General features: G+C 59.4%; 3 protein-coding genes across 9 annotated transcripts; 1 reads left to right on the top strand and 2 right to left on the bottom strand.

Moving 5' to 3' along the window:
- The first annotated feature begins 2,187 nt into the window (after positions 1-2,187).
- On the top strand, positions 2,188-9,719 carry TNFAIP8L1 (TNF alpha induced protein 8 like 1). 4 transcript variants are annotated; one of them, XM_063358112.1, is made up of 2 exons: positions 2,188-2,415; positions 8,285-9,718. In XM_063358112.1, exon 2 carries the CDS (start codon positions 8,287-8,289, stop codon positions 8,845-8,847), a length of 561 nt encoding a protein of 186 aa, XP_063214182.1. In that variant the 5' UTR covers positions 2,188-2,415; positions 8,285-8,286; the 3' UTR covers positions 8,848-9,718. The 4 variants fall into 4 exon arrangements, with proteins under 4 accessions (XP_063214182.1, XP_063214184.1, XP_063214183.1 ...); XM_063358114.1 differs by lacking the exon at positions 2,188-2,415 and adding an exon at positions 2,433-2,608 and having other exon boundaries at positions 8,285-9,719; XM_063358113.1 differs by lacking the exon at positions 2,188-2,415 and adding an exon at positions 4,398-6,113.
- A 1,981-nt stretch (positions 9,720-11,700) lies between these two features.
- On the bottom strand, positions 11,701-17,163 carry MYDGF (myeloid derived growth factor). Its single transcript, XM_063358110.1, has 6 exons — positions 16,912-17,163; positions 15,865-15,915; positions 14,040-14,101; positions 13,625-13,706; positions 12,955-13,027; positions 11,701-12,581 (listed from the first exon to the last, which is right to left on the bottom strand). Exons 1-6 carry the CDS (start codon positions 17,146-17,148, stop codon positions 12,502-12,504), a joined length of 585 nt encoding a protein of 194 aa, XP_063214180.1. The 5' UTR covers positions 17,149-17,163; the 3' UTR covers positions 11,701-12,501.
- A 1,072-nt stretch (positions 17,164-18,235) lies between these two features.
- On the bottom strand, positions 18,236-24,204 carry LOC134526324 (procathepsin L-like). Of its 4 annotated transcripts, none has more exons than XM_063358108.1 (8): positions 23,408-24,204; positions 21,226-21,351; positions 20,951-21,073; positions 20,590-20,739; positions 20,122-20,346; positions 19,874-20,042; positions 19,568-19,682; positions 18,236-18,444 (listed from the first exon to the last, which is right to left on the bottom strand). In XM_063358108.1, the coding sequence occupies exons 2-8, from the start codon at positions 21,340-21,342 to the stop codon at positions 18,345-18,347; spliced, it is 999 nt and encodes a 332-aa protein (XP_063214178.1). In that variant the 5' UTR covers positions 21,343-21,351; positions 23,408-24,204; the 3' UTR covers positions 18,236-18,344. The 4 variants fall into 4 exon arrangements, with proteins under 4 accessions (XP_063214178.1, XP_063214175.1, XP_063214176.1 ...); XM_063358105.1 differs by having other exon boundaries at positions 23,391-24,204; XM_063358106.1 differs by having other exon boundaries at positions 21,226-21,665; positions 23,391-24,204.
- Between the last annotated feature and the right edge of the window lie 92 nt (positions 24,205-24,296).

Genomic DNA, 24,296 nt, shown 5'->3' on the forward strand with positions numbered 1-24,296 from the left:
CACTGATGATCAATGGCGGTTCCATCGATGCCCACAGTGCCCAGTGCCACCCGTCAGGGCTGGATGGGGCTTTGCTGGGGTGAGGCCTGGCACGGCCCCCGGCCGAGCACCACCCTCACCCGCCACTGGGACCCCAGGAGGGTTTGTGGTCCGGCCCCAGGGCTGGGAGTGAGGTGGAGAGATGTGCGACGCAGGGGGCTGTCCCCGAGATGCTCCCGGGGAAGGGATGGAGACTGGCAGCGGGGGTCTGCATGCTGGGCATGATGGGGGTGTGCTGGGGGAGCAGGGTGCCCCACACACACCCATCCCATCCCATCCCATCCCCTTTGGCAGCACCTCCAGCAACAGCCCGAGCAAGGTGAGCACAGTGGCTGGGGCAGCAGGGATGCCCAGCGATGGGGAGATGGAATGGGACAGTGATGGGGATGCAGAACAAGGTAGCAATGGGGATGCGGATCAGGGCAGGAAGGGGACACAGGATGGGGCAGGAACAGGGACACAGGACAGGGCAGGAATGAGGACGCAGAACTGGGCAGCAACCGGGACATGGGATGGGGCAGTAATGGCGACACTGGACCAGGCCGTTATGTGGACATGGTGCTGGGCAGAATTTGTCCCTGCCAGTGGCAAGCCACCACGTTCTGCCGGTTCTTCCCCAGCTCCATTCACCGCCTCCCCCCCAAAACTACCACTGTCTCCTTAGCCCGCAGGCCCGTGCCACGCTGCTCCCAGCTGATGGCCTGTTTCCCATCGCTGCAAGTGGCCACCCAGGAACAGATGAGCACAGGAGGGTGATTTATGCTGGGCAGGTTGATGCCACAACTGTTCGGGAGAGCGGGAACAGCTGCTCCGGCTGTTCCAGCACAACACGGGGCTGGGAGCAAATCCTCAGAGGTGACAGCAGGAGCGGGGGCTTGGGGCAGGCAATGCCCTGGGGGTGTCGGGCACCTCTGTGGGGTGGGGGAGCAACAGGGCTGGAGAGGGCTGGGGAGAATCACGGGGGAGCTGAAGTTCACTTCCCAGCTGCTGCGTGAGACCAAGATTCAAGTCAAGGCTCCGGTTAATCCAGACTTTAATCCCCTCTAAATCCCACCTTTAATCTGTTTAACACCACCTTTCGGAATCAGGATCCTGCGAGGTGGCTCCTTCCCACTGAGCCGGGAGCAGGAGGAGGAAGAGGAGGAAGGAGGATGCTCTGACACTCCTGACACTGGGGAGCTCGGGATGGGGGTGCAAATCTTGGCTGGGCACGGCTCAGTGGGATGCCAGGGCTTGTGGGGTCCCTGGCACAGGGACAAGCTGACGGCCACGACACCCCGGTTGCTGCACCCTAAAAACTCCTCCACGTGGCTGACGTCCGGCAGCGGGGCCGGGCTGCCTGGCTCGGGGTGCTCCTGGGGACACCCCCGTGACAAACCCACCCTGCGCCTACCGTGGGGGCTACTGCCACCCACGATGCCAGGCCCCAGGCAAGCGGAGGAGCCCCCGTCCCTGGTTTGTGCTGGCGGTGGCGAGTGGATCGGGGCCGGGCGGGGGTTCTGGGGGGCAGCCCCCCCCGAAACCCCACCCTGATCCCCCCCACGCAGCAGCCGCCTGCACACCCTGGCACGCTGCTCCCGGCGAAGGGTGGGAGCCGGGCAGAGAGGGGCCCGGTGCGGGGGATGTTGGCACCGGAGGTGGCGCCCCACGGACCCCCATGCCGCCCCCCCTCCCCTTCCCACGGGTGTCGCATCCCCGTGGCGCACACCCACCCGAAAAGTGGGGACTTTTCGAGACAACCCCCCGTCCCGGTGCCGCCCACGCGCAGCCCGGTCTCCCAGCGCCCTCCTACGTCCTTGCTCAAAAGCGCCCCGGCCGCCGGCCAGCGTCCCACGCCGTTTCCACGCGCGACCGTCTCACCCGCGCCGCTCCCCGTCACCCACCGTGGTCCTCGCCACCCGCCCGTGTCCCCTCCGCCCACGCGGCTCCGCGGCGACCCGAGGGAGGCCCCCCGCGCCCGGCAGGGGGGCCCACGGGGCGGGATAACGGGACCGGCCCACGCACGGCGCGCCCGCGCCCACGGGGCCGCCCCCGCGGGACCCCCCGCCGCGCCCTCCCATTGGCTGCTTCGTAGCAAGCCCCGCGCAGCCATTGGCTGGCACCGCCCGCGGGCACCGCCCCCCCCCCAGCCGCCGCCGCGCCCGGCCCCGCTCGGGACTTGGCCGCGGCCGCGGTCGGGAGGCCCGGACCCGCCGGGCACCGGGCACCGGGTACCGGCTGCGGGGGCGCCGCCGCGCCCGGGCAGGGAGAGGCGCCGGGGGAAGCGAAACTCCGTCGCCCCGTCCCGTCCCGCCCCGTCCCGTTCCGCCCCCGTCCCGCCACGGGCACCGGAGCAGCCCCGGTCCCGGCGCCGCGCTCCCCCGAGGCAGGCAGCAGGTAAGGGCCGGCCGGGCTCTGCTGCCCGCCGGTGCGGCGCTGCCGGGATCGGGACCCCCTCCCCGGTTCCCCCCGGTTTCCCCGGGTTCCTCCCGGTTCTACCGGTCCGTGGGGGCGGGGGCGCTCGGTACCGGCCCGCTTCGTGCTTCCCACTCCGGGACCGGCAGCGGGGCGAAGCCTCCCGTCCCCGGAGGTGAGCGCAGCCCCCGGGGCATCACCCCGGTCCGTCACGCTCCCCCGGTGTCACCGGGCACCGGCGGCCCTGCCCGGCCCATGGGAGCCCCAGGGAGGGCGGGACACCAAGGGTTTGGGGAGCCCCGAGGGGCGGGAGCTGCTGGGCGGGCAGAGCCCGGGGCTGCTCCTGGGAGCCCCTGACCATGCCTCAGTTTCCCCGCCCTGATAAAACACGGGGAGTGGGTGATCGCCCCCCAGAACCAGTGGGAAACCCGAGGGGGCTGGGAATGCCGCCGTGTCCGGCGGTCGATGGCTAACGGGAGCTGAGAGAAGGCGCCGGAGGCCCCCCCGTGATGGGGACGTCTGAGGAGCCCACGTGCGAGCACAGGGACGGACGCCCCATGGCAGCGCTTGGCGTCTTGCGTCGCCCCGTCCCCTCGTCCGCTCCGTCCCCTGGGCTCGAAGGGATGAAATTCCTCCATTCCCAGGGAGACAAATCCCTTTGGCGTGGCCAGATCCTGCCAGGAGCACCAGAGTCGGGTGTAAAACTTCCTGACTCCCACCAACCGACCAAAGCTCCGAAGCAGGGAAGGATTTGGGACCATTAAATATTCTTTGCTGACCCCCCCCCAAGACCAACACCGGATCCAAATTGTCCTGCGGAGCCTTTTTCCCTTCCCGGAGCAGCTTTGTCCTTGCTGATCCCAGGGCAGGAAGCATGTGGTGCACCAAGGCCCCCGCCGCAGGACGGACAGACAGAAGGATGGTGGTTTGGCCTCTGTTTTTTTTCCCCCCCGGCTCCGTTTTCCACTTCCCCATGAGTCTCCGTCTGTTCTGAGCGAAGGAGAAAGGAAGTTGCTGCCGGAGAGAGCAGCTCAATAAAGAAAAGGAGGAAATGGAAGGCGAGACAGATGCTCCAAAATAACCCCAACCGCTTCCTCCTCCTCCTCTCCATAAAATACCCCGCGCCTTCCTCCTCCTCTTCCTCTCCATGCTGCAGCTGCCTCTTCTCCAGGGATTCCCCAGGATCCCGGGGAACTCCTTGATACAGCGCCAGATCAGCACCCCCGTCCTCAGTCTGCACCCCCTCCACGTGCTGGCATCCCGTTCCCATGGGAAGCGCTGGCAGGATTCACCACCTACGCCCCCAGCATTGGCATCGTCGGACCCCCCCCCCCCCCCCTTGGATCGGCAGCCCGGTTCCTTGCACAGACACGTTGGAGTTGCTGGGGCGGATCGGCGTTCCCAGGCATCGGATTTGGTGCAAAACCAAAAAGCTTCTGCTCCTTCCCGCAGGTGCCCGCGCTGGGACTGCATCTGCAGCCCCGATGCCGGCACCTACAGGAAGGAGATTATGGGATACAGGAGTTTAGATCCCAGAGGTGGTGGGGACAATGATAGGAACATGTCCGAGCATTCCCGGAGCTGTGGTTTTTCCATCCTTGCCGAGAAATGGGATACAGGAGTTTAGATCCTGGTGTGTGAGATGGTGGAGACAATAAAGGGGATGTGGCTGAGCAAGATACACCGTGTGGTGCCCGGCTGAGGGGATGCCAGTGATCCCTGCAGCATCTCCAATCCTGGCCGGAGCTGCGGTTTTGCCATCCTTGCCAAGAAATGGGACACAGGAGTTTCAATCCCGAAGCCGGGGATGGTGGGGACAATGATGGGGACATGGCTGAGCGCTTGCTCCTTGCTGAGGAGCAAGTGGAGAGAGATGCACCGCACGGTGCCCGGCCGAGGGGATGCCAGTGATCCCCGCAGCGTCCACGTCCTTCCCGGCGCCGTGGTTTTTTGCCATCCTTGCCAAGAGATGAGTTTTTCCCCGGGCGAGGTGTTTACTCAGTGGCTGCCTCTCTGGCCTCACCCTGCTCAGCACACACGCGCCGGACCTGGCGGCTCTCGCTGCTGTTTGCACCCATGGCAACGTGTGAGGGACGGCTATTGCAAAAGGCAGCATGGCTCCTTCCTCCTCCTCTGCCACCCCAGCGCTGGTAAAATGGGGTCTGGAAACCGGTCACGGGTGGTGGGGGACAGACTGGTGACAGCGTTGGGCTCTCCGGTTACATCCCCGTGCCATGCCAGTGCTCCGACCTGTCTCCTGTAATCCAGCGCAGTGGCAGGGTTTAATTAATTAATAAGGGTTGGAGGCATGGGGAGCTGGTGGAAAGTGATGCTGGGGGACGGAGAGCGGAGCAGCAGGATCCCATCCACCCCTGCCGCGGCATTTGGCCGAGGATTTGGGGACACTGGGGGTGCTGAGGTGCAGAGCAGGGACATTTTCCGGAGCAGCAGGAGGAAACGGCACATGAGATGGAGGACAAAATGGGGAGATCTCCCCAGCTGGGGAGACGATGCTGCAGTGTCAGAGGAAACTTGTAGCAAGACGGTTACAAGTTAATATGGCCCCGGCGAGGAAGAGGAGGAGGAAGGGGAGGCGGAGGTGCCTCCGCTCTCAGCTGGAGTGTCGCGGAGCCCTCCCCTGTGCTGCACGCGTGCTCCACGCTGCCCCATGAATTATTTAAGTGCTTTTGCTTTCCGGCATGAAATATTCAGCCTGCTGCCGAGGGAGCTGGGGGGGGATCAGGGGGAGGTCAAGCACACCCCCTGGCGGGTACCTGGTGACGGGGACAGTCGGGGGTGAGGATCTTTGGGTCAGGAAGAAATCACACTGGGATGGTGTCGGTGCTGGATTCGGCTGCTGGGTTTGGCCCTCGGCTCCCCTGCCCTGCGGCGGCGTGGCCAGCACGCTGCAGTGCCCCGGCGCTGGCACGTGGCCGTCCCCAGGGGAGCCCATGGCAGGGACTTGGTCTGTGTCACCGCGTCCCCACCTCGCGCAGGACGTCCAGATGTCCCGACCTTCGGCCGAGCCCCCACGTGACCTCTCAGGGCTGCAAAACCACCCCCAAAACCTGCAAAGTGGGTGGACCCTCCCCCCCGCAAAAAGGGCTGTAACTGTCTCTGAACCTGTAAAATGGGTGGAAAAAAAAACCCGAAAAGGGCTGTGACTGTCCCCAAAGCCACCGTTGGGACCACGGCCCCACCACGCTCTTCCGGAGCAGGGAGGAACTCGGTGAAAGCATCACCCGCCTGCTCTTTTTCGGTGGAAGAAGTTGTTTTTTGAGGGCGTTTTCATTAAAAAGAAGGAGGGCGGGGGGGGGAAACAACAAACCCTGAGCAGGGTTGGAAACTTCAGAGACAGGAAGGAAACGGGGTGGTTTATTTCGGTCTCGAGTTTGCTCGTCGGGGCAAGACTTGCCTCTTCTGCGCACCCATAGCAGCCCCTCCGTGAACAATGGGGTCGCGGGGCCCTTCCCGGCAGGAAAACGGCTCGTTCCAGTGAAATCTGGCAGTTGGTGCTGAGTCAGCAGGTGCTGGTGGGACAGAGCGTGGTGCGGAGGGTGCCGGGATAACCGGCCTGGTGCTGAGCGGGAGCGAACGTGCCGGGAGGTGAGCTTGGGTTTCCTTGGGGCTTGCAGCGAGTGACCTGCGGAACAGCCCCCGGGCGCCGGAGAAGGAACAGGGTGCGTTTTCTGGGGGGTCGAGGAAAGACCCCCCCCTTCCCTCGCCACCGCTGTGTGCCTCAGTTTCCCCCCACGAGCGATGCTCATCTCCCCGGTCCCTGGAAGGAGAAGGGCTGTGGGGAAGCCAGGCATTACTCAGTGCCGGGAGCTGATCTATTATTACAGTCGCTAATTGGGAGATGTGGGTGCGCGGGGCAGCTTGCAAGAGCTGGCGGTTCCTATTTTGTTTTTTTTACGGGCTCTGTAGGTGGAGTTCGCACTCGCTTTATGGCTGCGGTGGCCCCATGGAGAGCTCAGGCGTGGGAATTCCTATTTATCTGGGCACTGCTCCCGGCCCAGGACACCCCGTAACTGCTGCGGGATGCAAAGGAGGGGAATTCCAGGAAAAAGCAAAGCCCCGCTCCTTCCGGGAGAGGCTGAGCCACAGGCAGAGCGAGTCCCCTTTGCAGCCAAGGGAGAGAAGATGGAGCCGCGCTGCCTCTGCCCATCCTGCCCGTCCCTCCGGGCTCGGCTCCGGCAGCATCTCCCGCACGGGGCCGTCGGCATTAAATGAGCCCGACCCGCCTGGGAGCCGCCTGCGGCTCCGCAAGAGCAGCCTCTGCTTTGTCATTTCTGTCTTATTAAGGGCGAGAGCCTCAGCTCAAAGCTCACGCTGGCAAAAATCAATGTTTTCCCACCGAAGGAAATACTTACAAACCTCTGTGTTTTTCCGAAGGGCTGTAAATAATGCCACACGTGGCAGCTCGCGTGGTGGTGGCGGCTCTGTTACTGCTTGCTTAATTCATGCCCTGGCAGAGCCTCGGCTGCCCTCGGGGAGCCGGTGGCTGGGTGATGCCCGGGAAGCCGGGGCTCGGCTTGCACCATCACTGGTGCACCATTGCCCTTGCACGACTGGCTGCAATGAGACGGAGCCTTGGCCACGGCGGGGTATCCGAGCCCACAGGAAGCCGGGATTTGCTCCCGAGAGCCCGGTGTGCGCTCTGTGGCAGTAGGAATGGGATGCCCGGAGGGATCCGGGACTGGGTGGTGTCTCGGCCGGCTGGTGGGGTCCGCAGAGCTGCCTCGATGGGGACGGACTCGGTATGTGCTGGAATAACCAGCGGGGCTGCGGATGACCCCCCTCCTCTCCTCTCCATACCCATAGCCAATATATCCCCATCCGTTCTCACGCCAGCAGCATCCTTTAGCTGAAATAGCTCTTCTCCCCTCCCCGGTGATGTGTTTATAGCGCGATCGTGTCCCTTCCCCGCTCTCGCTCTGCCAGGCTGACCCTGCCACGTGCGGGCTCTTGCACAAGCAGCCCCATCTCTGCCCATCCATCCCGGCGCGGGAGCCGGCTCTTATCACGCTGTTCTCGCCTCCCTGTGATCTGTAGCTCCGCGATTTCCCTGGGCAAGATGCATCTCCAGGGTTGGTGGCGTTTTATTCATTCACAGCGGTTTTTAAAACCGTAATCCGCCCGAGGTGATTGATTTGGTCCCGCTGGGGTGTGGGGAGTCGGGCTGTGGGTGAGCAAGGAGTGAGTTTTCTGGTTTGCCAAATTATTCACCGCTGTGCGATGCTCGTGCCAAGCCAAGAAGGCGGCAGAAGGAGTCCGAGCTCTGGTGGCACGGGTGTACCGGGGCAGGTTTCACCGCACTTCGGTGGGTGCTACAAATCAGCCGTGCTGCTCCGGCCGTGGCGAGCGCCAGGCTTATGGCGGCACATGGCTCTGCCAGCTGTGGTAGGTGACTCAGCTGTCACCTGGGTTGTCCCCAGCTCACCCTACAGGAAATGAGTCAGGTTTTAAGGAAGAAAAAATGTTAAAATTATGGAGCAAGAGTTCTTCCTGCACGGGGAGGAGGGCGGTGCCAGTCACAGGAGGGAGACAGGGATGGAAGGTCGCAGGCGAAGCTCAGGTAGGGAGACCTCACACACCTCTGATGCTGCCCCTCGCACTGTAGCTTCTCCCCAGAGTTGGGGGGAAGGTGGGAACACCCTGTAACTCATCCCATAACAAAACGTGGGGCGTGAGCTCAGCTCTCACCTGCCCTGGCACCAGGAGCTCCTCTGGGTCTTGCTGTTGGCTGGAGAAGCTTTTCTTCCTCCCAGAAGGCTGCATGGGGAGGAGAAGGGACAGGGACTGATCCAGGGCATGGGCTGAACTGTGTGTGTGCCTCTTCCCCCTGCAGAGATGGACACCTTCAGCACCAAGAACCTGGCCCTGCAGGCCCAGAAGAAGCTCTTGAGCAAGATGGCTACTAAGACCATAGCCAACGTCTTCATTGATGACACCAGCAGCGAGATCTTGGATGAGCTCTACCGGGCCACCAAGGAGTACACCCACAACCGCAAAGAGGCCCAGAAGATCATCAAAAACCTCATCAAGATCGTCATGAAGTTGGGCGTGCTCTACCGTAATGGGCAGTTCAACCCTGAGGAGCTGCTGGTGATGGAGCGCTTCCGCAAGAAGGTGCATACCTTGGCCATGACAGCCGTCAGCTTCCACCAGATAGACTTCACCTTCGACCGCAGGGTCATGTCGGGTGTGCTGACGGAGTGCCGGGACCTGCTGCACCAGGCTGTCAACGGCCACCTGACAGCCAAATCCCACTCCCGCATCAACCATGTCTTCAATCACTTTGCGGACTACGAGTTCCTTTCGGCTCTCTACGGGCCGTCTGAGCCCTACCGCACCCACCTGAAGAGGATCTGTGAAGGGGTCAACAAGATGCTGGAGGAGGACAACATATGAAGTTGGCCAAGATGGGCCATTGGCAGTGACTGCTGGACTCTGCCTCCTGTGAGACCGAAGACAGAATGTATGCCTGTTTTGACCATCACCAGGCTCCACGTCCTCTTCTCTTCTGTAGTGCTAACTCATTTTCTCATTATTTCTACAAAAGACTGAACCTCTTGACTTTGTCTAACCCTTGCCCAGGGTCTGCATGCCCCTCCCTGTGCTGGGCTGAGTCCTTTCCAGGTGATGGTGGCCTTCTGGGCTCCTGCTGCACAGTTTGATTTCCTTTGCCCACCAAGTGCTCTTAGCCCAGAGTCCAAGAGACTGGACTCCTCACCTTGAACTCTATCGTAACCCTCCTGGGGGAAAACCAAACCAAAGACTCGCCGTGTGTAACGCCTCTAAGGTGTCTCTGAGCAGGTGGGCAGTTGCTTGGGTGAACAGTTGTGTGACCCCAATACCCTAGGGTTGTGGAGCCCCGTGGTTGTCTTTCAGCAGCTCCATGACATGGTGGGAACAAATCATGGTCCAGGCTTGTGCTGCCCAGGGTAGGAATGGGCTTTGGCCTCCTAAAAGACAAGCCTTGAGACCAGAAGGATCCCACCTCACCTGGGCGAGCGGGTGTCCCTCAGGCAGGGAGGGAGCTGGAGGGACACCCGTTCATCCAAGACCCAACTCCCCCCACCAGCCTCCTGTGACAGTCCCACTGGGATGGCTCCGGCGCCTTCCTCGGTGGTTGTCCAAAGCTCTCCCTAGGATTTCATACGTTTTATGTGTCCTCGACTGAGTTATGGTTGTTATTTTTTAGCAAACTCTGTAGCCCTGATGAGTTATTTAAATAAACTCACCTGTTTGGCCTGGGTGCTCCACGCGGTTGCTACAAAGGCGGTTGACAGCAATGAAATGAGTGCCAGGGGCAGCTGGTTTTGCCTTTTAAATGGCGATTGCTCTCTGAAACCTCAGGGTTTTTACTCTCGGTCCCCTGGCACCGCTGAAGGCCAGGCTGCCCCTGCTCTGGGCACAGCAGCTCCCGGCTTTGCACGGCCAGGGCTGAACTGGTGGGAGGAAACACAGTGCAAAACCCAGAAAAACCGAGAGCAAAGGCCTGGGGTACTGGGCGGGGGGGACATGCAGACACCCACGCGTGCTCCTCTGTGTCCCCACGTCCCCTGGCTGCACAGCGGGAGCTAAAAAAGCACAACCCTGACAGCAGAAAGCAACAGGCAACTTCGCAGAATTCAATACCGGTGCGTTGTAAAAGCGTTGTGCTCTCAGAGCATGGACGCAGCAGCCACGGCCCGCTTCCAACACACTGATCTCGGCTTTGAAACACAAAAAATTGCCCTTTTAGCATACAAGACGCCGTACAATCTCAGCTGGCCTTATCTCTGCGACCTTCTTGTGCCTCCTGTTCCATGGGATGTCTCCAGGCACAGGAGGCTGCCAGTGCTCGTGGGCAGAGCACGGCTCCACGGCTCCCGTTCGCTGCTCCCTTTCCACTGCTGGCTCGAGGCACTGATAACTTTCAGCCTTAAAGATTTAAAAAAAAACCCCAAAACCAAAGCCCCTGTCTCTGTCATTTCACAGGCCTGGCTCCAGCTATCGCAGCTAATTTAATTGCTCAGGGTGGGGGTAAAGCACATTTACAGGTGTGCACGGAGGAGAACACAGACAGGATCCGCCGAGGCGCTGGTCCCTCGGGGAGGGCAGGGTGAAGTCGGCCCTTGGCACGTGGCATTTGAGAACAGACGTTCCCGTTGCCCCCCCTGCGCTCGCAGCAGCTGTCAGGTATGTGCCAAAGAGGAGCCGGGGCTGGAAAACAGCTCGGTGGAGTTGTCAGCAGATGCGTCGAGCAGGCAAAGCGGAACGGGGCTGATGGATGCGGCGGCCGCGCTGACAGCCAGAACCGCTTGGTCGTTCTGTTCTCGAGGTGCGTGTCGGCGTCAGCTGCGAGATGCTCCTTAATTGCATGAAACATCTCTGCTCAGATGAGCCCCGACTCACAGCTGTTCCCTTTGTCCCCAGGGTTTGGTACACCCTAGGACCACGCTTAACCCACCAAATGCCCGGCACCAGCTTTCCTTTTGCAGGCAGGTGTCTAATCTGGAACTCCCCCCACACCCCACAGCCACACGTTGTTCCCAAACGTCGTTCCCAAACACTCGCCTTGTTCCCAAACTCCTGCCTTCTTGTCCCAGGAAGCCCTGGCAGAGCACACTCTCTGCTAGAACAGCCATTTTATGGCCTGGGTTTCCCATCCCAACCCTGGCTGTGCAAGTCTGGGAAAGGAGTCCCTTCAACTCCCTTTGGTCCGGTTCCCTCCAAGCAACTGGTTGAACAGGGAGAAAAGCCCGAAACCAGCAATACCAGCACCCTAAGTGCAGCTCGGAACTCAGGCTGGAGCACGCAGGGGATGCACCTCCCCACCCAACAACACTCCTGGGCCCTGCAGGTATCCGGAGATCCCGAAGGAGCCACACAGCAGAGAAAGAAGCATTTGGAAAGAGCCTGGAAAATAAAGCTTGTAAAATCCTCAATTCACAGCACCCCAAGACTGCCAAAACCAGGGAACTCCCCCAGAATGGGCAAAATAAGCTACCAATGACCACAGCCATCACCAGGCACCACTTCTGGGCAAAGCACTGGTCGTGAGTGCTGGGTTATGCAAACTTACAGCTGGAGCCTTGTTCTCACTTGCTGGGACTCCTCTCGGGTGGGCAGAACTCCTGTGAACCCTCTGCAGCCTCCAGCCTCCTGGTGACATCTCGGCTCCTCTTGGCCAAGCAAGCACCGAAGGTTGCGGCACTCGCTGGGCACGTGGTTGGAGAGGGCAGGAGTCGCACAGCAGAGCAAACTCAGGCGAGAGCATGATGCTTTACGTCTTTATTTGTGTTGTATTTACACAGGAAAGGAATTCCACATTCCCCCACTGTTATTACTCTAGATAAGAAAAAAATCACTTCTGTACATAGAAAATAGTCCTGCAGTTGTACTGAGACATGAAAGTGTTGCTTGGATTGATTCCTGGGTTGTGTCAGAATAAGCAGCTCTGCCTTCCCCATGCCAAGTTATCCCAACCCACGCTCTGCACTAGGGCAGGTCCAGCACATCCTCCACAGCGAAGCCAGCGATGGTCTCGGGTAGCCACATTCAACAAGGAGCCAGATGTCTTTGGCCAACTCTATACCTTCCTTCCCCCTCCCACACAATTTAATTATTTCCTCCTGTCATGCTTGCAGAGAGAGAAATCCTGTCTCCCCTCCAGAGACTACAGAGTTAACAACTTTCCTTTAGCAAACCACGTTTAAATCCAGCCACTTATCTTTCTGCATTGCTCTTCCTAGCAAGGGAGATAAGGAGCCCCCGTTCGAGGGGAGCTTTACCATATTCAGCAGATCAACCAAGCAGAAAGCGGGCGACAGAATGGCTGGCTGCAGATCAGGAGTCTCAGAGGAGGTTTCCAGCTGCAAAGCACATTGTTACTCTGACACAAGACAGAATGCATCTGTCTTAACACCTCCAAGCCCCACTTGCGTTGGACCCTAGCACACTTCAATATGGAAAACATAAAAGGTTTGGCCAACCAAAAAAACCCGCAGTTAACAAGTAATCCTCTTTATCTGCCATGCTCTTCCGCCCAAATCACCCTGCTCGACACCGGCCTTGGGGTCACAGCTCGTCACGGGGCGTTTTTGCTACAATCATGAGTTTGGATAGTTCAAAACGGAACTTGCCTTCCCTGTGAGACACTAGAAAAGAGAGAAAACAAGCACAGGATAAACAGATGGTAAGGCACGAACAAAACAGCCCTGCTGGTTCCTTTCCAGGACCATAAAAGCCAGCAAGTCGGGCATTGCACTTCCTTCTTATGCACACAACAAGCATATTGCGATAAACCCCTTCTTCCCCCATGCTAATTTAACATTTACACTGGAACAGGACCTGCAAAATCCTGCTGCCAGCTATGGATCAAGAGCACTATACCCCCGAGTCCATAACAAGCACTGTCCTCCTCTACATTGTCATCTATCTGCATTAAGCTTAAACCCTCGTCTCCTGACTGACAGCCAGGCGTGTCTCCCGCTCCAGCCCCTTTCTCACATAGTTCTCTTGGTTACAGACCTGTTGTTTCGGTGATTTCAAATTCTTCCTGTTTTAAGGGGACGTCACTTTGTCCACCCACTGCAGCTTGAGACTGAAACGGGAAGGAAGAAGGTTTAAGCAGTTGAGGCAATGCAAGAAGCTACTCTATTTAAAGCAAACAAGCAAACAATAGCGCATTTTGAAAAAAAACAAACTTGTATTTTAATAATGTAGAGTGAAAAGATTAAATTGGTAAAGGAAATTTGAAGGAAAATCTCGTGACTATTTTTCCATTTCCTATTAAACGACAAACTCGGGTCCTTCAAGTGACTGGACGCCTCACAACTGAAGACTGGGAAATGGAAGAATGAACCAGACAAAACCACCAGCAGAGGTTTTATTTACTTTGTCACATGCAATTTGTTGAGGCAAACCAAGACTCCCCTTGTGCAGTGCACCCTGGTAGGATGGTGTCTTTTGGAGTCATCGACGCTGGCAAAGCCAGCAGCAACCCGACGGCATCGAGGGAGCAGAAATAAATTGGTGCAGGAGACTCGCAGCCACTCTCCTGACTGCCACCACTCTCTAATTAGGAACGTGATGGAGTACGTTTTATGGCACAGATGTCTAATAAATGTTTTCCACGTCCAATTCATGTGTTATAGCAGCCTCCCACACACCTGCTTCCGAGGGATCAGCTGGGACTTACGTAAGCCATGGCATACTCTATCTTGGCTCCTTTCACTTCGGCTTTAAACTGGGTAAAGAAGAGATAAGACTTCCCCTGGGGCCTGAAAGAAGAAAGCAGAGTCTTTGACATCGCAGAGGGGGTGAGAGGGTGGAGGTGCAGCCGAGCTCAGGGTTCACGGCTCCCTCCTGCCACAGCCACCTCTAGCTCTCTTGTAGCTCCATCTAGTGAGGAGAGGGGAGAGGGGGACACACAGCATTTATCGACCACCACCTGGCTAAAGAGCCCCCCCAGAGTCACAGCATCTCTCGGGAGAGAAAAGCCCCCTGGTGCTGCCCCATAGTGAGGCAAACCCAGCCGGGAGGCAGGGTCCCTGGCCCAGATCCCACCTGCCTTGTTGCTTTTGGCTCAGAGGGTTTGGGGTTAAAGAACACACCTCCAGACAGAGCAGGAGAAGAGCTGGTTGTCTTCGCTGACTCCAATGTTCATCTGCCATTGCTGCAGAGGGGAAAGGTTCAAACAGTTAACGTGGGTAAGAGCCTCGCACTTCCCGCTCACCCCCGAGGCCAGTCACCTCCCCTCCCAGCTGCAGGCCTGACAAGTTTCAACCACTCGAAAATAACACAACATAACTACACAACACTCAGCCATGACCCCTTTTGCTTTATGTCACACAAAGCTCAAGGACTGGTTGCCCTCTCCTCTCCATGATTTCATTAAATGGAGTTAAATCCAGTTGGTGTCCAGTCACAAGTGGTGTCCCCCAGGGTTCGGTGCTGGGGCCGGTTCTCTTTAATATCTTTATCAATGATCTGGATGAAGGGATTGAATGCACCCTCAGTAAGTTCGCAGATGACACTAAACTAGGCGGGCGTGTTGATCTGCTTGAGGGTAGGTTGGCTCTGCAGAGGGATCTGGACAGGCTGGACCGATGGGCTGAGACCAATGGTATGAGGTTCAACAAGGCCAAGCGCCGGGTCCTGCACTTGGGACACAACAACCCCATGCAGTGCTACAGGATTGGGGCAGAATGGCTTGAAAGCAGCTCGACAGAAAAGGACTTGGGAGTGTTGGTTGACAGCCGGCTGAATATGAGCCAGCAGTGTGCCCAGGTGGCCAAGAAGGCCAACAGCATCCTAGCCTGTATCAGGAATAGTGTGGTGAGCCGGACTAGGGAAGTGATCATCCCCCTGTACTCGGCACTGGTGAGGCCCCACCTCGAGTACTGCGTTCAGTTTTGGGCCCCTCGCTACAGGAGGGACATTGAGGTGTTGGAGCGTGTCCAGAGAAGGGCTACAAAGCTGGTGAGGGGCCTGGAGGACAAACCTTACGAGGAACGACTGAGGGAGCTGGGGTTGTTTAGCCTGGAGAAGAGGAGGCTGAGGGGAGACCTTATCACCCTCTACAACTACCTGAAAGGAGGTTGTAGAGAGATGGGGGCTGACCTCTTCTCCCTGGTGACAAGTGATAGGACGAGGGGAAACGGGTTCAAGTTACGTCAGGGGAGGTTTAGATTAGATATTAGGAGACATTTTTTCACTGAAAGGGTTATTAAACATTGGAATAGGCTGCCCAGGGAGGTGGTGGATTCACCATCCCTGGAGGTGTTTAAAAAAAGGGTAGATGGGGCACTGAGGGACATGGTTTAGAAGTGGCTCTTGTCAGGGTAGGCTAAAGGTTGGACTCGATGATCTTAAAGGTCCCTTCCAACCTCAACAATTCTATGATTCTATGATTCTATGATTAGTACAGTTACGGAAAAGAGTTAAAATCTCATTTCCCTTTGCACTAAAAGGACCCGATTCTAACAGGACTTGCAGATAAGAAAGTACAAACTGTGTATCTGCACAGCACTCACTGCAGCAGCGACACAAGCTGCAAAAACCTTCAAGCCTCCTAAAGAACACAGCAGTTACTCCTCCGAGGCCCTTCCTACCAACTGGGGTATGAAAATGTCACTCCCCGTTCTTCAGAGGCGTTGGAAATCTCTCCAACCCAGAGATTTGGTAAGCCTTACAAATGTCACGGCCTCGCGAACCACAGCGTCATTGCAACATATGAAGGACGCTTCTGTTCAGGAAACAAATCCAACAAGCTACTTCTGCAAACATGCAGCATTGAGAATAGTGCAAACACCTTTCCTTGCAGCTCGCAGTCCCTGGAATCAGCTCATCACAAACGAAATCATCCTGAACAGCTTCTCACTGTGCAGCCGTAGAGACTGAGCATAAGGGAAACACTCGAAGGGTTGCCCAACTCACCTCGTTCGTTCCTCCCTGAGCTGAGTATGTGAAGGTGCAGGTGTAATCCCCCTGGAAGAAGACAAGAAGATGATGAGCAGCTTTGCTCCAGAAGGACATTCTCTTTGTTCACTATCAGGCACTTCTTAGTGATGATGGGAGATGTGGGGACACCTGAGAGAATTACCGGGGCTGCAGCAGGGTGCAGCCCCCACCAGTCTCACCCTGGGGGTGCCCAAGGAGGAGAACGCACCACGTCCATGACCGGACAGAGCCAGGGACCGTGGGGACCAGGGACCGTGCAGCCCTCATCCCCCATGGTGCTGGGGTGGGGACCCACGTTCTGGTGGCCCAGGGACACCCAGGCCCCCTCTCCAAAGGGCCCCTTCCTCTTTGTGAGCCTCCTTCCCATGGGACCCTCTTTCTTCAAAACCCCTTTCCCCTAGCGACCCCCCTTCCCCTTGGGGTACCTCCTCCCTGTGGAAACCCACCTTGGGGACCTCCTTCCCCCTGGGGGTCATTCCCTGTGGCAAACCTCCTTCCCTGGGGACCTCCTCGCCACAGACAGTGTCCCATCTTGGCGAACCATTTTCCTTGGGTACCTCCTTCTCCTGGAGACCCTCTCTCTCCTGGGGACTCCCTCCCTCCTCCCTCGGACTCTCCTGCCTTTGGAGACACACACGCCCCCACCCCCCCTTAGGGACCCGCTTCTTCGCCTTAGGGGCTTCCTTCCCCTTGGGGATCCCCTGCCTTTGGAGAGCCCCCCTTAGGGTCCCCCCTCTCCTTGGATGATCCCCTCTCCCTGGGACCCCCCTTGGGAACCCCTCTCCCCCCGGGGACCCCCTCCCCTGCCCCCGTCAGAGGCCGGCTCCCCCCGCCCCTAGCAACCGGCCCCTTGGCAACCAGCCCGGATACCCCCCCCGCCCCAGCCACCAGCTCGGCCCGCCTTCCCTCGCTGGCAGCCAACCCCCGTGGCGGGACTCGGGAGCGACGTGCCGCGCAACCAATCAGAGCGAGGCGCGTAGCCTCTCCTCACCCCTCCACCCTCCACCCCTCCTCGCCCCTCACCAGGCTCCGGGAGAAGGAGTGAACCTCCCCGCCGGGCCGCACGTCGAAGTCGGCCGTGCTCGGCTCCTCCGCGGCCCGGCCCGCCAGGCACAGCAGGGCGGCGGGCACCAGCGCGGCCCACAGCCGCCGGCCGCTCCTCCCGCTGGGCGCCGCCATCTTGGAAAGGAAGCCCTGGCTACGGCGGGCGGGAGGGATCATGGCGGGCCGCGACCGCTCGGCGGGCGCCCCGGCGGCCATCTTGGGTGTGGGCAAGGAGCCCGGGCGAGTTAACCCCTGGGGGGCCGCCGTGGGGACAAGGGACGGTGGGGAGCACTAGGAACAAGGGACATGGGGACAATGGGACAAGGAGCCACCGCGATATAGGGAAAGGGGACACAGAGACAGCAGTCTCCCCCTAGCTACTGTCCCCAGGGCCGTGCTCTGATGTATGGTTGCCCCCATGGGGGGGGGATATGAGGCAGCTGTGGGGCATTTTGGGGAGCCCACGCTGCCACAGGCCATGCTCCGTGTCCCTGTAGCCGCTCTCACCCCACCCTCGCCTCCCTCGGGGCTGCTGGGCTGTGTGTGGCACTAAATCCCCCACATTACTCAGGAAAGGGAGGAAATAAAATGCAGGACTTGGGGGGGGTGGACATGGGACGCGCAGGGATGGGGACAGTGTGGAGACACAGGGGACATGGGGATGGACATGGTGACATAGGACATGGGGACGGGGACAGACATGGGGACGGATGTGGGGACATGGGAGATGCAGGAATGGGGATGGGGACGCAGGGACAGACACGGGGACATGGGACACGTGGGGTCAGACACAGACACGGGGACACGGGACACATGGGGATGGGGACAGACACGGGGACGGACATGGGGAAATGGGACATGCCAGGATGGGGGCAGACATGGGGACACAGGGACAGACATGGGACACAGGAGAATGGGGATGGGCACACAGGGATGGACAGGGGGGGGAAAGTTAATTTTCTGCCTTGTCCCGCAGGTTTAACAGGGTAAATCCTTGTTTTTAAAAGAGCCGGGCCTGCAGGAGCAGCGGTGTCGGCTCAGCCCCAGCGGGGTCGGGCAGAGCTGAAGCCACAGCCAGAAAATCCAGCCCTGGCTGGTGGCCTTGGGGATTCGGCTGGAAGGAAAAGGGGCCGCCGGAGGGGAAAGAGATGGCTGGGCTGGGAGGAAAGGCCCAGAGAAAGAGCCTCTCCCCAAGCATCGTGCAGAGGGAACTTTGCCTTTCCCACTGGGAAAAACACCGTCTGCATCAGCCTTTCCTTGGCCACCAAACCCTGTCTGGTCACCATTTGCAGATGCAGAGTGATTAGCCATGCCACTTTTAATCGCTGCTCACCGCACACAAACAAAAGCCCCTTTCCAGAAGGAAACAGCCGTGGATCCGCAGCCCAGGAGGGAGGGCGGGCTGTCCTGGCTCACAGCACAGGGAAGCTGGCCTGGCTGGCCACCCCGCAGTGGTTGTCAGCGCCCTTCAGCAGGCGGATGTAGCCCTGCTCACCCCACACCTCCGACCAGCTGCAGGAAGAGATGGAGAATGAGCACATCCGCGTTCCCACACACACGGAGACCCGGCCCCGCTCGGGGAAGGGAGCGAGAGGAGGCCAGGAGCTGGAGCACCCCATGGGACAGGGATCACAGAATCACAGACTGGTTTGGGTGGGAAGGGACCTTAAAGACCACCCCGTGCCACCCCCTGCCCTGGGCAGGGACACCTCCCACCAGCCCAGGTTGCTCCAAGCCCCGTCCAACCTGGCCTTGAACCCTCCAGGGATGGGGCAGCCACAGCTTCTCTGGGCACCCTGGGCCAGGGGCTCACCCCCCTCACAGCCAACAATTTCTGCCTCAGATCTCACCTCAATCCCCTCTGTCAGTGTAAAACCCTTCCCCCTTGTCCCGTGGCTCCCCTCCCTGCTCCAGAGTCCCTCCCCAGCTTTCCTGGAGCCCCTTGAGGGCCTGGAAGGGGCTGGAAGGTCTCCGCGGAGCCTTCTCTTCTCCAGGCTGAACCCCCCCAGCTCTCTCAGCCTGTCCCCACAGCAGAGGGGCTCCAGCCCTCCCAGCATCTCCGGGGCCTCCTCTGGCCCCGCTCCGACAGCTCCGTGTCCTTCTGCTGTCGGTGCCCCAGGGCTGGAGGCAGCGCTGCAGGGGGGTCTCCCCTGAGCGGAGCAGAGGGGCAGAATCCCCCCCTCGCCCCCCTGCCCACGCTGCTGGGGATGCAGCCCGGGGTGCGGGGGGGTTCTGGGCTGCCAGCGCACGGTGCCGGGGCATGTTGAGCTTCTCACCCACCAGCACCCCCGAGTCCTCCTCAGGGCTGCTCTCCAGCCATTTGCTGCCCAGCCTGGATTTGTGCTTGGGATCGCCCCCACCCAGGTGCAGGACCCTGCACTTGGCCTTGTTAAACCTCACAAGGTTTGCATGGCGCCACCTCTCCAGCCTGTCCCTCTGGATGGCATCCCTCCCCTCCAGTGTGTTAGCTGCTCCCCACAGCTTGGTGTCATCCCCAAACTCACTGAGGGTGCACTCAGGGATGCTCCATGAGGATGCTCCTGCCATGCAGCTCCAACCCTGGCAGAAGCGGGGGACAGGACATGCATAGGGATGGAAGCGGTGGCAGGTTTGGGGGGACACCCTCAGCCCCTACCTGTTCTTTAAGATCCAGTAGCTCACGTTGCGCCCATGCTCCTGGCTCATGCCGTAACCCACGGCCAGCATCCCATGGTTCACCCGCTGGCTGCAAAACATGCTGCTGAAGATGCCTGGGGAGAGCAGAAGCATGCTGGGGGGCCAGCCCCATTGCTTCTTCTCCAGGTGGAAGAAGGGTGGTGGATCCTGTTCCCCTGGGCTGGGTGCCCTGGGGAAACACCGGGGCTCAACAAGCAGCCCACCCCCACAGCAAGGCAGCCCTGCCTCAGTTTACCCATCCATGCCATGAGAAGCAAGACGGTACCAGACTTGTAGAAGTGGAAGTAGAAGCTGCTGGCATCCACCGCCACGGAGACGGGGCCCACAGCCGCCACCGCCTGCTCCAGCGCCGCCTCGCTGCCCTGGGCCACCAGAGAGATGGCGGAGCAGTTGGCCGCCCTGTCCCGCGGGTCGTACCGGCAGCTGGAGGTGTCCTGAGGGGAGGGAGAGGCCAGGGCTGGGACCTGCTGGCATTGCTCTGCCATGTCCCTGAGGCCACCCGCTGTCCCTTACCGTGGCCATGTAGGGGTAGATGTGCTCCGAGTTCAAGCCACCATTGTCGTGCACGTACTGGAAGGCGCGGGTCATGTAGCCGCCGTGGCAGCCGTTGTTGCCCAGCTTTCGGGAGCAGTCGATGAGGTTCTGCTCACTCAGCACTACCAGCTTCCCCGTCCGGTTGAAGACGAGCCCCTCCAAAGCCCCCGTGGCACTGAACGCCCAGCATGACCCGCAGTGCCCCTGGGCAAGATGGGGACAGCAGGAGAGTCACGGCATTGCCCCAAAACCCGCTGGAGAGGGATGCCGTGACCCGCCGGTGCTGCCCTCCAGCTGCAAAACTGCAGCAGTCAAAACTACAGGAGCTGCTACTCTAGGTTGCCCAGAGGTTTTTTGGTGCTTGGGAGGATGCTGCTGCTTGTTTCTGCTGCCCAGACTCCTGGCACCCACCACACAGCCCTGGCCGGACCCCCACCCCGTGCCCACCTGGTTCTTCACAGGCGTCACATAGCCCTTCGCTCGCCAGTCCACCTGCGCCGGGGTCTTCAGGGCCACCGAAGGCTGGAAGAGCAGCGCCGGCTCCTCCTGCCACATCGGGGTGAAGCCATTGAGTAGCTGGTTAAACTCCTCATCCGTCTGCAGGTCACCACAGGAAAAGTTGTGTGACGCCACGAGTTCCCAGCTGGCAGCACCATGTCTCCCCACTGGCCAGTTGACCCCTGGGAAGTGGCCCAGCCCCAGGGGCTGCAGCTCCCAGCCAAGCAGGCTGGGGATGCCTGATCCCCGGATCAAGCCCTGGGTGCAGGGATGTGTCCCCGGGGAAGGTGGTGGGCATGTGGGCAGGTACCAGGTCACCGTAGTGGTTCATGGCCAGGCGGAAGGCGTGCTGCCCCTGCGACTCCTCCAGGTTGTGCTGCTGGATGCGCCGCAGGTTCTTCTCCCAGACCTCCCGGCGGGCGGCCTCGGCCTCCTGCCACCGGGCAGAGCAGCAGCAGGATCAGAAACGTCCTCCAGGAGCACGGGGACACGGGATGGGGTGGGTGCACATGGGTGGCTCTGGGTGAGACCCCCTCAGAGCCGCCCCCGGCACATGCCAGGAGGCCCGGAGGGAGCAGGACCTACCCCTGGGTACTCCTTGGCATGGAGGCTCTTCCACCCTTCCCAGGCCTCCTCCAGGGCAGGATCCAGCGCCGCGGTGCAGCCCAGCAGCGCCAGCAGCAGCCCCAGCAGCATGGCCATGGCACCCAGCTGGGGGGAACGGTGAGAGCGCAGTCAGGGGGGACCCTGGGGTGAGCCCCATGGCCGCCAGCTGCGGCCACAGGCTGAGAGCGGGACGAGTCCTTCCAAGCCTGGATTAGAGGTGAGGGGGAGAAATGCAAACAGAGCAGCCAAGCCAGAGAGGAGAGAGAGATGTTGGATCCTTCATCTGGATCAGCTTCTGTGTGGCCACGCCGCTGTTTTGACAGGAGCTTTAGGAGGTCTTAGCTGTCCTTTGGGTGGCATTTAACTGTCCTTTTTAGGAGAGGAACAAGCAGCTTCACGAGAGAGCAGAGCCTGGACGGCTGAAGGAGGCAAACACAGAGGAAAGGGCAGCGAGAGCGGCAGGGACGGTGCTGGCTGTCCCCGCTCCCTGCCCCGCTGCACTCCCTACGGCTTCTCCCCACTCTTAATTTGCAAAAACCCCACCGGTTTTCCCTGCCATTGCACCACCCCTCCTCACCCTTCCCGCAGCAGCTCTCCCTGCACCACCGACAAGGCCCACAGCCAACCGTCCCTGCTCGGGGACGCAGCATCCAGCAGGATCGAGCCCCAAGGAGAAGGATGAGCAGGGAAGGCAGGATGGTACCTGGACCCCTCCAGAGCAAGGCTTGCCTGGTGGCCGCAGACAACCTGACCTCCCAGCTCCATCCCAGAGCGGCTCTGGGACTCGAGGCAGAGCAGAAGAGCCCAGCGGAGCAAAAGCCGCAGCCGTTGGGCCAGGATGAAGCTGTTTTCACTTGAAAGCCAGCGGAAATCTGCTCCAACAGAAACCTGCACCAGCTTCGAGCAAGGGGCTGGAGCTGGAACCCAAGATAAGAGGTTTCTCTGCAGAGGGGGGGAGGCAGAGGAGCCGCCGCTCTGCGCCAAGGACTGAAGCCTCGCATCTGTCCCAGCAGGAAGGCGGGATGCCCTTGCCTACGTGCTTCACCAAAATCCCACCGTGAGGATTTTCCAGTATCAATTTACACCCTTTCTTTTTGCCAGCACCCACACGCAGCCCTCCCCCAGCCCCCCATCACCGCCAGTCCCCCTCCACCGGAGCCATTTGTCTTCCTCACATCGCAGCCGCCTGCCCCACGCCTCCTTTGACAGACCCTGGTATTTCTCAGCAACTTCAGTTATTCTGGGGGTGCTGCTCTGCAAAGCCAGGTGGCACACGGCAGGGCCACGGCCCAGGACAGAGATGAAATGCCTGAGACACCCCCTAATCACCAAACCCAGTTTCCACTGACGTGGCTTGCCAAGAGTGAGAGCCGTCGTTGCACCTTTATTCCACACGCTTTGGGAATGGAGATGTCAAAGTTTTCCATTCGAGCATTTTTCAGGGCAACCGGTGGCTTCTCTGGGCTAATTTTGTAGCTCGAGCAGTGGTTTTGTTTTAAAAATAAGTCATCAAGAACATCTGTTCTCCCTGCACATCCTACGCCTAAAAATAAAGCCCCACACGTTGGGCGTTTGTGGGAGAAATGCCTCCCCCAAGCCACTCTCAGGCTTAGTCCCAATTCTTGAGGAAGACTCATTTTTGCCCAGTTTCCCCAGCACCCGCCGCTTCCTCCGGCCCTTCCCGCTTGCTCAGGAAATGAACTCAACTTCACGCTGCAGCTGCAAACCCCCCATCCCAGACGCCGTGACCCCAGCTGCACCGCGCTCCACGCTCCCATCACCTTCCCCGCAGGACACCTGGGTGGGGGCCTCCCACATCGTTTGTATTTCGATCCCCAGCAGAGCCTCTTACGTATTGGAAAAAGCTCACGATTGCAGTAGGTGAATTCCCCGTTAATGCCTCTCAGAATTCTCAGTCCTCAAAAGAAGAAAACCAACCCCTTTTTATGGTGTCAAATAATCCTACAGCTTCAGAAGCAAGCTCGGGGGATCAAAGGAGCTGACAGATTTGTAAACTCTGCTAGACAAGAGCGTTTTAAGAGTGCATTGCAGACATTTTAAGAAACGCTTGCTTTTTTGGGACAGGAAAAAGCAGTTTAAATTAAGACTGAAAAGAAACAAACTCTGCAAAATAAGCTTCTTACCATGCGCTGGCACCCACCCGGCTCTAAAGAAGGCAGGGAGAAAGGGGAGCAACGTTTCTGACTGCGGGTTTCTCTCAAGAAAACTTCAGAGATGTGCAACTTCCTCCATTACGTCCCCTTCCGCCCCTCCAACCTCAAAAGCTGCACCAGAAGTTACCCAACGGGGCGCGTAGTAGAAGCAAAAGCACACCTGCAATAGTCGGGACAATTATTTGGGCACAGGGACAAGGAAGGGGCACTGAGTACGCTCCCAGCCATATTCAGAAAACAAAACTCTCCAGCTGTAAGATGCTTCGCATTTAAAACAGGAGCCTCCAGCTTCCATCCTCAGGGCATTTAATAGCAGCTTAATTAATGCCCGACTCCAGTATAGAAAGGAAAACAGCAAGGCCAGGTTTTGTAAGCTTTAAACTCTGGAGAGGGCGAGCATAGGCAAGCCCAGCACCTGCAAAAAGCAGCTCCGCGTGTCCCAGCGTGGGATCAGAGCTTGGAAGCACTTGGATGAGAGCAGCTGCATCCCCCCCAGTCACCGCAGGGAGCCGGGGCGCTGGGCGAGTACCAGCCCCAGCGCCCGCGCTGGGATTCGCGAGATGCCCGACTCGCCCAAGGTCACGCAGCGCCTTAACAGCAGAGCCAAGAACACAGTCCAGGATTCCCAGCTCTCCACCCCGCGCCTTCAGTTGCTCGGATCACGCTTCCCCCGAGGAACATCAGGGATTTAATATTCTCTCCACCGCTCGGCACAGAAACCGAACACAGCGCTTTGCTTTTACCACAGACGCGGCTTTGGCTATCGTGAGCCAGCTGCCATTTCCTCCCGAGCCCTCTCCCGCACTCCGAAACCAGGCACAAATGCCAGCCAGCGTCTCTCTTTCCAACATTTTAATGAGTCGCTACATCTTACAC

The sequence above is a fragment of the Chroicocephalus ridibundus genome, chromosome 22 (assembly GCF_963924245.1).
Source record: "Chroicocephalus ridibundus chromosome 22, bChrRid1.1, whole genome shotgun sequence".
Lineage (NCBI taxonomy): Eukaryota > Metazoa > Chordata > Aves > Charadriiformes > Laridae > Chroicocephalus > Chroicocephalus ridibundus.

Bases quoted from the DNA above. Each gene is read 5' to 3' on its own strand.
- TNFAIP8L1 (XM_063358112.1), top strand. From the start codon at position 8,287: ATGGACACCTTCAGCACCAAGAACCTGGCCCTGCAGGCCCAGAAGAAG.
- MYDGF (XM_063358110.1), bottom strand. From the start codon at position 17,148: ATGGCCGCCGGGGCGCCCGCCGAGCGGTCGCGGCCCGCCATGATCCCT. The intron at 15,916-16,911 runs GTGAGGGGCGAG...GTCTTCTTCCAG, and splicing joins ACTCCTTCTCCCGGAGCCTG to GGGGATTACACCTGCACCTT. The intron at 13,707-14,039 runs GTGTGTTCTTTA...TTCTTCTTTCAG, and splicing joins TTCTCCTGCTCTGTCTGGAG to GCCCCAGGGGAAGTCTTATC.
- LOC134526324 (XM_063358105.1), bottom strand. The intron at 21,074-21,225 runs GTAGGTCCTGCT...GCCCGGTGGCAG, and splicing joins ATGCCAAGGAGTACCCAGGG to GAGGCCGAGGCCGCCCGCCG. The intron at 20,347-20,589 runs GTGGGCACGGGG...CATCTTGCCCAG, and splicing joins TGACGCCTGTGAAGAACCAG to GGGCACTGCGGGTCATGCTG.